Genomic DNA, 12,123 nt, shown 5'->3' with positions numbered 1-12,123 from the left:
ATCCATTGGATTTTAGATATGCTGTAATGACTTCACAATTCCCCACCATTCACTAAATTCTGCCTTGCATGCATCAATTGTTTTTAAGTTATAGCCAGAATTTTTTTTTCCTAGAGTCTACCCATGGGTACACAGAATATATATTTAAACCAGCACTTATGAGTATTCGTCTGACTGCACAATGTGCCCATTGTAGTTATGCAGCAGCAAGTCAATTTTTCCTAAGTACTGTGCCATTACATTGTAAAAATAAACATTTTGTAGCTGGCCAAAGAAAGCAATCCTGAAATTGATTACAAATGTTTTTATGTAACAGTAGAACCCCACGGCCTGGCCAACAGCAAATCTTCAACCTGAAGGCTCTATAGTAATACGGAAATTAGTGGATGCACAAAATGAAATTAGAATGTGAATAGACGTATGTTAACAGGCCGGATCGGTTTTAATGAGGCTGAGCAAGCATTCCAATCCAGATAATGTGCAGCAACTCAATAATGGTCAGAACTCCTCAGCATGAAATCTGCATTTATTCAGATCCCTGTGCAGCGTTTTTATATAGATGTAAATTAACTCTCTCGCTATTATCATGCGTTACTTTCCATTCAGTCTGGGACATTTCTAGGAAAGTCTGAGGAATAGGTATGTCAAAGGCCTCTTGTAACTGTAACCTCTGCAGTGTTAAGGGTCAGCTTTGTAAAACAGTACTCAGTCTGTGGGGTGTTAGGTTACAGCGGTGATTAAATGGCTAAAATACAGCAATTTCATTGAAGACACGTACAGGGTCATTCACCTAGAGCAGCTCTGTCACATCTCTGTGTGACTCCCCTTCTCTGCTTGATGTCATTGTGTCTGGATGTATACCCTATGTAGTCCATTTGTGCCTATAGGTGGGGGGAGCAGTAGCTTACAATCAGCAGTGATTGTTTTGAAAAGGTCACTCAATGTGACAACATTGTAAATTGTTTTTCAAACGTGCTTCGGTAGGGCAGAAGAGCATGTGTGCTATGTATTATTACTTAATATATAAATGATAAAAGACACATCCAATGAGTTCACTTGAATACAATGAATATAAATTCTGCAACCCCCATCAGCTTTGATCTGCAGTTGATCCACAATAATCCAAAAAAAAAAAAAGTATAATGTTTGACACAGTTTGCTCCAGCAGGGAAAAATATCCCTCCTAATCACTAAAGGCAACACTTAAATAACTAAAAATACACCCAGACCTTTGTGAAATAATCTACTGAGCTGGCCAGAACCAACTCCAACTTCACATGCGAAAGTTAAGCTTTTTTACTTCTGTTTACTCAGTTTTGCAACAGGTTTGCTTTTTAGGCCATTTTTGTATTTTATCAAATCCTCTCATATGAAGAAAATTCATTTTTATCAGACAATGCAAGTGCAAGCAAACTTTCTGCTGCATCACTCATCCTTTATGCACAATTTTACTCAACCTTGTTATGTTTTTATGCCATGTGATTAGATTTGTGCCTTGTACCCATGCCTATTAGTACATCTAGGAAAAAAAAAATCTACAATTTAATAATTGGTACGTTTTTTTTTATTTCAGGTGAAATGGATTTGCCAGATTCAAATGAACCTTTGGGCCAAGTGGATGGTCATGACAGACTTGTGCCAACTCCACGGGGTAGGTCAACCGGGTTGTTTTTTTCTGTTCGAGTTGCTTGTAAAGCAGCCTCATGTCTTTGTATATTTTCAGTTGTGACTGTTCACTTATATCCTTGATGAGGACTATTATCTAATTCATTATTAAAGGCTAAATCCGTCCAAGACTTTTATATCCATTTTTTGCAATTTGTTGGCAAGTCCACCTTTTGCCACTTAGAGTGTTCAGTTGTGAAACTTTACAACCAGAATTCTCTGCTTTGTTCAGCTCTTACTAGCATCAAGTAAAATTAAAGTGTCATACTCCTCTGATAAACCCCTCATAAAAGGTAGAAATAATGTTATACGTGAATGGCCATGGCTGCCCATGTGCATTTCTCTTTTACTAGCACTGTTCAGTGACATCTATGTAGTGTTCCCTGCTTTGCCATCAAAAGAAAAATGTTCAGAGCTGTAGCAGTGAAAGTCAGTCTGTGAACACTTTACACTTACTGGTATATCAAAAAGCAACCAAGCTTCCAAAACAATTGGATTCCAACCACACTGAGAGCTGTGAGACCTCCGCTTCATTAACTTGGATACAGATGAATGCAGGCCAACTTTTTAACACCCATAACCACAAAGTTTTGAAACCAAACATCTAACCCCAAATATGTTTCTACACGCACTACTTACCCTGGAATGCTTTTCCTACATGTGCAGTGTAAATGCAGATTGTAAAATGTAAACACACAAATATGAAAGTGAGGATCTAGTAAATGGAGACCATAAGTGTCATGTTCAAGTTATTAACAGAAGTTAAAATGAAGTTACAATACCAGACTGTAAGAGAAAAAAGTAAATAACATTCATTTACTTTAAATGTAGCAAACAGAAAAGTAACATCAAGAATTGTTTTTAGGGAAATTTTCAAATAGTAAGTGCCTACTAAACTACCTGTAACTGACTTTTAAAGTATAAACGCACTTTTGGTGTTTTACAAATGGAAACGTTCACCATGCTCCATTGGAGTATGAACTCCTGATAGGACTGAATAGAGAGTGTGGTGTGCATGAGTGAACCCAGTGGCAATAACAAGGGTCCAACAACACAAAATGCAGTAACCTGGCTGGAGCCAGCCACATATTTTTATAACTAATGAGGAAAATGAAGGGAGATAGATCCCAAGCATATATAGATGTCATTCAGATCCTGCTCATAATACAAAAATGCAAATAATGCAAACAATAACATATAAACCCCTAATTCTGTTGCTGCAGGGAAGAAAAATGGAAGGAACGGGGCCATTTCTACCCATCCTTCCACCACATGTACCCCAGTTTCCCTGATAGGACTATAATGCCAAATACCAAATTCCTACTTGGACCACAGCCAGTGCTCTCAATGTATGTTTAGATACAGCCTTGCCTTCCTTCCAGCACCATTTTGTGTTTTTTTTTAACAATAAATAGATTTTTGAAAAGAAAAATATTTGGGGGTAGGGAGGGTAGTGCAATGATGGGGAGGTAGGAGGAGGGAAGAGTAGGGTACAAAAAGCCTTGTGTAACACACCTGTCAGCTCGGACTGAACCACCAATCTCTAAATACATAACCCTACAAACAACACAACATATCATCCAGGGATTCCATGAAAACCCAATAACACAGTTCCAAGATTCAAAGCGTTTCCTTTTACATTTATTATAAGCATGAGCAGAGAAAAAAAAAAGTAGTAAAATGTGAATTATATTGTAAATGGCAAAGGATCATTTCTCTTCTTTACAAATAATTTGGAACAAGTCTTTCTTTATAAAATGCCTCAAAAAAAGATAGCAGTAGTTCCATATGTGATAATTGTTATCAGTACAAGATTCCTATCCTTTACCTTTGCAATAGCAATGGGAAGTTAAGTTTCCAATAATATTCTGTTGCTCCAAAAACATTATAATGTTCATAATCAAATTGTGGAAAAGCATGTCCCCCCCCCCCCTTTTAACTGTTTGTGTTCATTTATTTGTTCATATATGCTGATAAAATGTAATTTATTCTTTACAGGTAAGTAGTGGCAGAAAATTCCTTACTTCAAATGATTTAGGCGCAGATGACTAACATATTTGTTGTATTCCTGGGATATCCCCTTTAAAAGACCTGTCTAATGTGCAAACTACAGACCAGGGCCTGTGCCGTGGTCTGGATCTGTACATGGCTGGGTAAGGAAGTAATTAGGACTGTTTTCCAGGAGTGTTTTGTTTATGTGCTGGACAGACATGTCTCGCTCCTTCAACTGGCATTTTTTACCCTAATGGCGAATAATACTTTTTTTTTTCTTTTTGAAAGGAGACCAAACAAACAAATGTTACAAAGAGCTGTAATGTGGATATTGTATTTGTTTGTAGTTTCTTGCAGCCATTCTTTGTTTATAGCTGAAACCCAGGGCAAAAGCCTAATACACATCTAAAACGTTTACAGGGTATTATTTACCTGCCAAAGGATGTTGTGATCCAAGCTCCCTACCCGGGCTGCATTAGAGATAAAATAAACAGTATGCCGAGTTCTATCTTTTGCCAACTGTGTTATTGTTACTGTTACTGTGATAATACTAGAATGATACAAGAATAATTCAAAAAAGGTATGGTGTATGGTTTAGCTCTTATAAGAAACGTACAGCCAACCCCCTGTATTCAACAGTAGATTATACAAACGAAATAGAAGGAAAGGTTTTTTTGCTGATTTGTATTCAAATTGATTCATGAACAGAAAGTATAAGTGATACAAAGTAATAACATAGTTCCCAACAAAGATGAGGAATAGGTTAACCCCTCCTGCATTGATGGCATGCAGGACTTTAGGGTTTTTTTCTGATTGCTGGACAATAAATTTCTTATTGTATGCAATCACAAGAAATGAAGATCCGGGTGGAAGGATCCCCTGGTTCCATTTGGTGTACCCTTAAGTGTGGTGTCATTTAAGTCCTTTATTTCTGACGCGTTTCCCCATATAAAATTATTTACTATTCAAGCTAAATTAGTAACAGATTTCGAAGATATGTTCCAGTTCAGTTCAGAGCAGTTGCAAAGACGCATCATACAGCTTTTATATTATGTTTACCTATAAAAAGGAGCTTCAGAACTGTTAGGACTTGTTCACACTAGGGGTATGCAGTTGCCGCATGTTATACCACAAAGTATGGTCAACTGCAAGTCTGTCTGTGGTGACACTGATGCCATTTTAAACAGTGAATGTGACATAGAAAGTGCATTGAAAAGAAATGTGTGCAGTAATGCTTTATGAAAAATTTAACATACATAGGGATCAATTTGTGGTCTAGGAAATGATGTCCTGTTTAAAAACACATTTCATTGTACTTAAGGGGAGAACCACCAATTGCAGTATAAGATATAAGTGCACACCATTGTCAACCAGCAATGCAAAAGAAGTTACATTTTGTATTCTTGCTTCCAGCACACATCTAAACAGGACCTAAATCTTGAAAAGTACAAAAATAAGTCCAGATGTTTCTGAAATACAGAATTTCATGATGACTGCAATTGATGCCTGTGACTTTCCCTGCAGAATCTAACCGGGCATAAATGGTTCCCAAGACAGCAAAAGAAATATACATATGTGCAAGTCCGAATGCTAATACTTGTAACTTTTAGGATTATGTTGTCTATTTATGGAAACATATGTGTAGCATTTAGGCAGAGTATAACAAAGAAGAATTGTTTCTAGTAAATATCCCAAAAATATCTGCACCAAGAACTTTTCTACTGTGTCACGTATGCAGTCCTTCATTGATCCTTGCTAAGAATGATTTCATGTGAGCAATATGTGTATTATGTGAAAGGGCAAAGCTAACTGTTACGGATATTTATTTAGTTTATTTATCGTTTCTTTTTTGTTCCATTTTTTTTTCCAAATAACCTATAACTTAAGAAAGGGATGTTTAAATTAGACTCCAGTATTCATCTAAGCCTAACTCACTGTTAGTAATCAAACTCTGGTGAAAAGATGTCATTGTGACACTTCACATTCTGCTTATCTACTTAGCTATGGAATTAACTTTCAAAGCTCCCTTTATGAAAGCACCCCTCTGAGTGTACACTGTGCACTGTGAACCCTATCTGTGTGAAAACTTTGTTTATTCTAGTAACTTTACACATACCTCTTCCAGCTGCTATAGACACCCCCATAGCTAGTAAAGGTTCACAGTGTCTGCAAAAATGTCATCAGCATTTGTACAAAACACATCCTGAAGAAATATTCTTTCTGCAGATTACTTATATCTGTTTTAGCTATAATAATATAATGAACATTTTCATTCACATACCAGCTGTACCTGTAGTTCCAAAGAAACCTTTTTCTATTTAGAAAATGGAACAGTAACTGATTGGTAACAGAAGTTTTCCAAAGCAAAAAAGTGTTTGGTTGTTATCTTAATTGCTTGAATGTCTACAATTGGTTGCATGCTTTGTGAATTTCAGGCAGCTCAAGGACAACCAGAGGGGCAGATTGGTCTTTTATTGGATGCATTGAAAGATCTAGGATCTGCCTATGGCTAGGTCTGCAATTTTAAGTCAAGTAATATTAGGCAGTGTTCTAATGAGCATACATTTTACCCAGGACCTTGTTACCCAGAACTGAATACAGTATTCTACCCTCCCTGATTATGGTGGGGTGGATTAGGGCAGGTAGTAGTTGGAAGTGAGAATCAGCTTTTGTGTACTAGGCCTAAGATGTACTTTTATGTTTAATTAGGAGATTCAGAAATAATCACACAGGAGACAGCCTGCTTGGACTTATCTCACCCCTAAAATTTGGCATGCGTTCAGGTTTTAGCAACCTGACACATTTTACTGGGACATTTTGCAGACTAAAAGCTGAGTTGTGTTCCATAGGGAGTATATGACACAGTATGCTCTGGATTTCACCAAGTTATAAGTCAACAGTTCATATTAAAATATAGCCTAAGATATAATTCAGCCAAAGAACAGATTGAATCCATGAATCTGACAGTTTAGGTGAGTAAACATTTTTTTTTTGCAAATTAGAAACCAAGTCACTGAATTCTGTACATTTAGGTTTTTCTGATATGTGCATAATACATGTATGAATAATAAAAATCTGATTTGCAGAAAATCATGGGATTCACCAACCTTTAGGTTTCCTTCACTGAACTCCATAGATTTATCTTATGGACCATTAAACACAGTGTAAAATGATTTATTGTCAGTTATTGTATCAGAATATTACTTTTTTAAATCTTCTTTTTTTGTGTTTTTATCGACCCATGGTACAGTATATCTGTTCTATCAGCTTAGTAACAGTATAACATCCTCTGACAAGGTCATCATCTTCTTGTGATCATGAAAGCCTGGTCATCAAGCTTTGCTCTTTCATTGCATGATATTTTTATTAGTATACAGAATGATGTATGTATGATTATGTTTTATAATTTAAAAGAATCCCACAACAACAGATAAATATAATAAATGCCACTTATGTTGTATTGTGGGGCCCAGCATGCACAGTTTATTTTTTGTAAAGTACCCAGGGACCCCTAAAATGCTATACAGATAGCTACCAGTTCTTAAGCTTGCCATACACTAATAGATAGATGCATGACAGAGTAAGTATTCAATATCTACCTGATAAAAATTAGTTACCAATATTCCTGCCACTTAGTATTAATTCGATATCAGCAGAAATTCTATTAAATTTCCTTCAAAATTAGTCTTGCTTTTTGCATTTGTATCAGTTTTGTAATCTGACATTTGTTTTACATTAGTACACAGCAAGAACCACAGTTTTCTATTGTATACCATGGCTGTCTTAGTTTGGTATAGTAAACAGCAGGGTGGGCTTCTACTGTCCTGTAGTTGTAGGAGTGTGACCAACGGTGACCAATGCAAGCTCTTCTGGCTGTTTACTTTAACAACCTGTAGAGTATGTATACTTTAGCCGTGGAAAGGAATCTTTCCTCCTCTATGCCCTAGCCCTCATTGCTGTATTTGTACCTCCCAATGAAGAGATGTTAATTAGGATTGTTGCTTAGTGGAATGCTCAAATCTTAAGGCTTTCAGTGGTATTTTTTCAGTTTTACCTATTCTTCCAATGCCTTCTTTTTTACTGATCGGGGTAAGAAATTTTTATATGGTTAAAAAAAAAAATTGAAACCATGTTTTGACAATATACTCTGTCAGGAAAGGTTGATAGAAAAGTGAAACAAGACATTAGCACCAACTGGGGTAACTGCAACTGAACAACATGGTTTATTTAGTATGCACAGATTGCACACAGTGCTCATTGACCTCTCTGAGATTCATTATCTGGCTTTCCTGGATATTATCCGCTCTTTTTCTAGTTTCTTTGCTGAGGAATTTAAAAGATCCATTCAACGTGCTTCTTAGCTGAGCTACAAATCAAGGCATTACCATTGAACAAATAGCTTACCTCCTGTGACAGGTCAGTGGAGAACATCAGCATTGCAGATGTCTGGCCTTGACTCATGCAAGGTCAAGGGGAAGATAATCTTTTCTCTGGCAGGTTAATACAAGTTTACCTTTGAGTACAATAATATGCAAGATTTTTATCCTGACCCTAAATAAGATCTCAAAACTTAGACAATTTAACAATGCAATATATGTTTCAAAGACTTCTGTTAAATATAATAACGCTGATTGAACATATAAGGCTCTATTTATAAAACAGAGAACCTGACATTCCGTCAAACATTCCCTGGTGGTAATCAGTTATTACCGATGAAAAACATAGACCTGGAAGATTCCCACCAGGAAATGTTTGAGGCGAAATCTGATTCCTTTTTTTTTTATAAATAGAACTCACAGAGAGACTTATTTGACTAGTTTGTAATTTTTTTTATAAAATAGAATCTTGAACAAACCTGCAGTTCTACCAAGATACACAGTGAAAAATCTTCCAAAAGTGTGGAGTTGTATGAAACTCGGAATAAAATTAAATGTTCTTACATTTCTGTCTTTAGCACAGTTGTAGTGTTTCCTGTATAATACTAGCATTTTACAGATAACGTTTATGTCTTTTTTGGTATTACAGATATTTCCAGCTATATACTCACCCCTCCCTGTACAGAAAAAAGATGTGATGCGGCAGACTTAGCACTTATATGTGCAGTATACATTACACACACGCACACACTCTTTTTCCTTCAGCAAATGGTTCTTAGAAGGACACACTGTTAAATGCTTACCATCTGAGCATTTCTTCTACCCATTTCCTTGTAAGGCAACTCCTTTCATTACTGGATGAGGGTAGTTGATTTTATGAGCAACCTAAAAGCTTTCAGTCTCCTGGCAGTATAAACAATGGTTCATCTTTTAATATGTGCTGAGTATGGCCTGACTCTGACCTACTTTGTGTTCCTAATAGATCTAGGGTTATTAGATGCCTCTCATGTCCATTTAAATGAGTTGTGTCTTCACAAGCACCAGTTTACATGGCTCTATCCAATGCAGAGTAATGGACCAGATAAAGGAATACAGTTTTTTTTGCAGAGTTCTCTCTGTCGACAAACTTTGCCATGCATAGTTTTTTCTTAACTGTACTATTGCAATTCCTGTTGCAGACCAATAAATCTCCAGTGTAAAGAAACGGCTGTGGTTGGCTCAGGCTGCCTAGGACAGACATACAAAGGGCACAGTTTGAAGCTAGAATAATACTTGTTTTGTTACTTGTCTGAGCTGCTGTTTTATTGCCTCAGTTTTAAGGATATTCCTCTGTACCACTATGTGCGATTACTGCAACTTCTTTTTTCCCCTGATTTTGTGTGGTATAACTGCTGTTTAAGTGCTTACCTTATATCAAATAAAAATGTTTATCTAAAATTTAGGGAAATCTAACAAAAATTATAAAAAAATTCAGGCATACTGTATATGTGCTGCCTTGTTTTAGCTGGACATTCATGTTATATATATACAGTTAGTATTTAAAGCTAAACTTTAATTAAAAAAAGTTACATTGGTTTCTAATGATCCTTCTTGGTACTTATTGGACAATATTCTGGGAGATTGGTTTAAACAATTTAGCAAATGTCTACCATCCAAATAGCATTCCACATTAAATAAAGCATTTAACATCTCCCACCAGGTATAGTATTTATATAGGATTGTATATTGTTTTAAGTTTCAGGATATTATATGTCTTAATTAAAAGAATGTAATGAGTTTTATAAGGTAAATATTTGAAGCTACTGTTGGTTTACATGAAATTAAAGCAGGCTATTATGAAAACACATGTAGTGTCAGTTACATAAGCATTCTCTCCCAGCCCTATTTATACAGATGGTAATATAGGATTAAAGGGAGAGGTAAGTGGCAAAATCCACACTGTACAATTCTCTAGACTTTGATGTTTCTGGAGTATGTGTGCAATGGCACTGTGTTTCTGTTCTGTTGCCAAATCTGTAACAAGCGAATAATTACTTTCTGCAGCTTCTGCTTCTCTGCTAGTAAAGGTCTATGCCAGACATACTTTGTGCTTGTATGAGTGTGTATGTATACTTATTCACACACACAAGTATATTGTAAAAGGCATTTCCCCCTTAGGTCTGTTGAAGAAGGAAATGTGATTGTGATTGATGTGTCGAATAGTTCACAATCTCTTGAGACTTTAAGTATCCTGGCACTTACTTCACTAAAGATGTTTTCAGCATTTATTTTGCATTACTCAGATTTTCCATAACCTCTCATTACTGGGACTTGATGTATGGAGCTATTTAAAATGTTAGAAAAACGATGATTTCAAAAAAGGATGTTTAATCTAGAATCTCTTAACAAATACGAAGTTGAAAACAACCTGCACTTCTCTTTCTGTTTCTCTGAGTGCTCAAACGTAATACAAGGAAAAATCAAATATTAACTTTACAGTGCAGTCCCCCACTTGTCCCACACGGCTCTCTGCTTGGCAGAGAGGCATGGATAATTGCATTGTGATCTATGGCTAAATCTTCCTTTTGCATGGTAAATGTCTCCGCTTTTGGGACTCTTGAGGCACTTCAGATTATAAACTAGACTATGTTACAAATTTCTGTGCACATGTTTTTATAATCACCTCATAGCTACGAGATGACAGTCCGCTATGCTACGTGTAGGCCTACATGTTGATAGAAAAAAAGCCCTCCAAAGTATTGCGAATTAGTCATTTTAAGAAATATGCCTTAAGTTTTTTTTTGTCTGAATTGCAGTTTGATATTTTGTGATCTCTTGTCTCCTCTAGGACATTTTCTAATCTTTCTGGAACCTGTGAATAACATCACAATCGTCCAGGGTCAAGCAGCCACCCTTCATTGCAAGGTGGCTGGAAATCCGCTCCCAAATGTTAGGTGGCTAAAGAATGATGCTCCGGTGGTACAGGAGCCAAAGAGAATAACTATAAGGAAAACTGAATATGGTTCACGGCTGAGGATACAAGACCTGGACACTACAGACACTGGATACTATCAATGTGTTGCCACCAATGGAATAAAGACCATCAGTGCTACTGGGGTTCTTTTCGTAAGACTTGGTAAGTAAGTGTCCACGTATTATGTGAGGTACACCTAAGTTTTTGGGGGGTCCAATAACTTCAAATATACTTCCCCTCTCCTGCAGCGGCAGCGAGGGGCCATTCTTTACTTCTATACTGTACTTTACTCATTAAATGACATGCATTCTGTGCTTTATTAAACAGAATTCAGACTGTGTGACACTGCTGCCACACAGGGGTCAGTTCATAACAGCCAAGGCTCAGTTTAGGTGGCTGGGTTGTATGAGGCTGACATTCAGACTCATTCTTTGGAGATCTAATGGTGGAAAAGAAGTACTGTATGTAGGGGCAATTTGGTATATTATAGCTTAGCAACTAGCTGCCTAACCATATGGGTAACATGCCCCTTATACCCTGATATAGCGGGTTTTCTATCCGACACCAGCAGAGGTAGGAACAGACTGGGATTGCTGATAATATAAGTGTATCTGGGCCGATGGATCCTCTTTAAAAACACATTATTACCCCATACACTTTAATCCCATATCTGAGGATAGATTTGTACAGGTGATAACATTTAAACATATTGTTGTGATATTTATCATTAATAATACAATTTTACTTTATAAAGCATACTGCTTAAAATATTTATTCTCAATTTTTGTTTTCACCAGGACCGACACACAGTCCAAATCCTAACATTCAGTAAGTATTACTTATTTTAAACTTTTTTTTTCTTCAAAAGATAAATACTTAGCCCCCTTTTAGACATTGGCACTTTATGCCTTGGAAAACTGCACAGTAAGGCCCTGCCAGGGGCATAGCAAACTGCAAAAAAAAACAAAAAAACCCTTAGTGTTTATGTCCTTGGCTCGTTCAGTTTACATGAAAAGCTAATAATGTATGGTAAATGTAATTTTACCTGGAGTTGCTGTTAAATGCTGATAGCTGCAACCAGAGAAGTAGAAGTTTTGCTATAGGGAAGTAATCTAGTAGCCTGTATGCAGTTATAAG

General features: G+C 36.5%; 1 protein-coding gene across 1 annotated transcript in view; it reads left to right on the top strand.

The window, feature by feature from the left end:
* Positions 1-12,123, top strand: part of ROR2 (receptor tyrosine kinase like orphan receptor 2) — a 79,201-nt gene that overhangs the window by 51,662 nt on the left and 15,416 nt on the right. The window contains exons 2-4 of the mRNA XM_072415051.1: positions 1,574-1,651; positions 10,861-11,148; positions 11,784-11,814. Of these exons, the coding sequence (XP_072271152.1) occupies positions 1,574-1,651; positions 10,861-11,148; positions 11,784-11,814 (397 nt within the window). The remainder of the gene's footprint in view (positions 1-1,573; positions 1,652-10,860; positions 11,149-11,783; positions 11,815-12,123) is intronic.

This window comes from Pyxicephalus adspersus, chromosome 6, assembly GCF_032062135.1.
Source record: "Pyxicephalus adspersus chromosome 6, UCB_Pads_2.0, whole genome shotgun sequence".
Taxonomy (NCBI): domain Eukaryota; kingdom Metazoa; phylum Chordata; class Amphibia; order Anura; family Pyxicephalidae; genus Pyxicephalus; species Pyxicephalus adspersus.
Note: the sequence above shows the minus strand (reverse complement) of the source record. Positions and strands in the feature narration are given on the sequence as shown.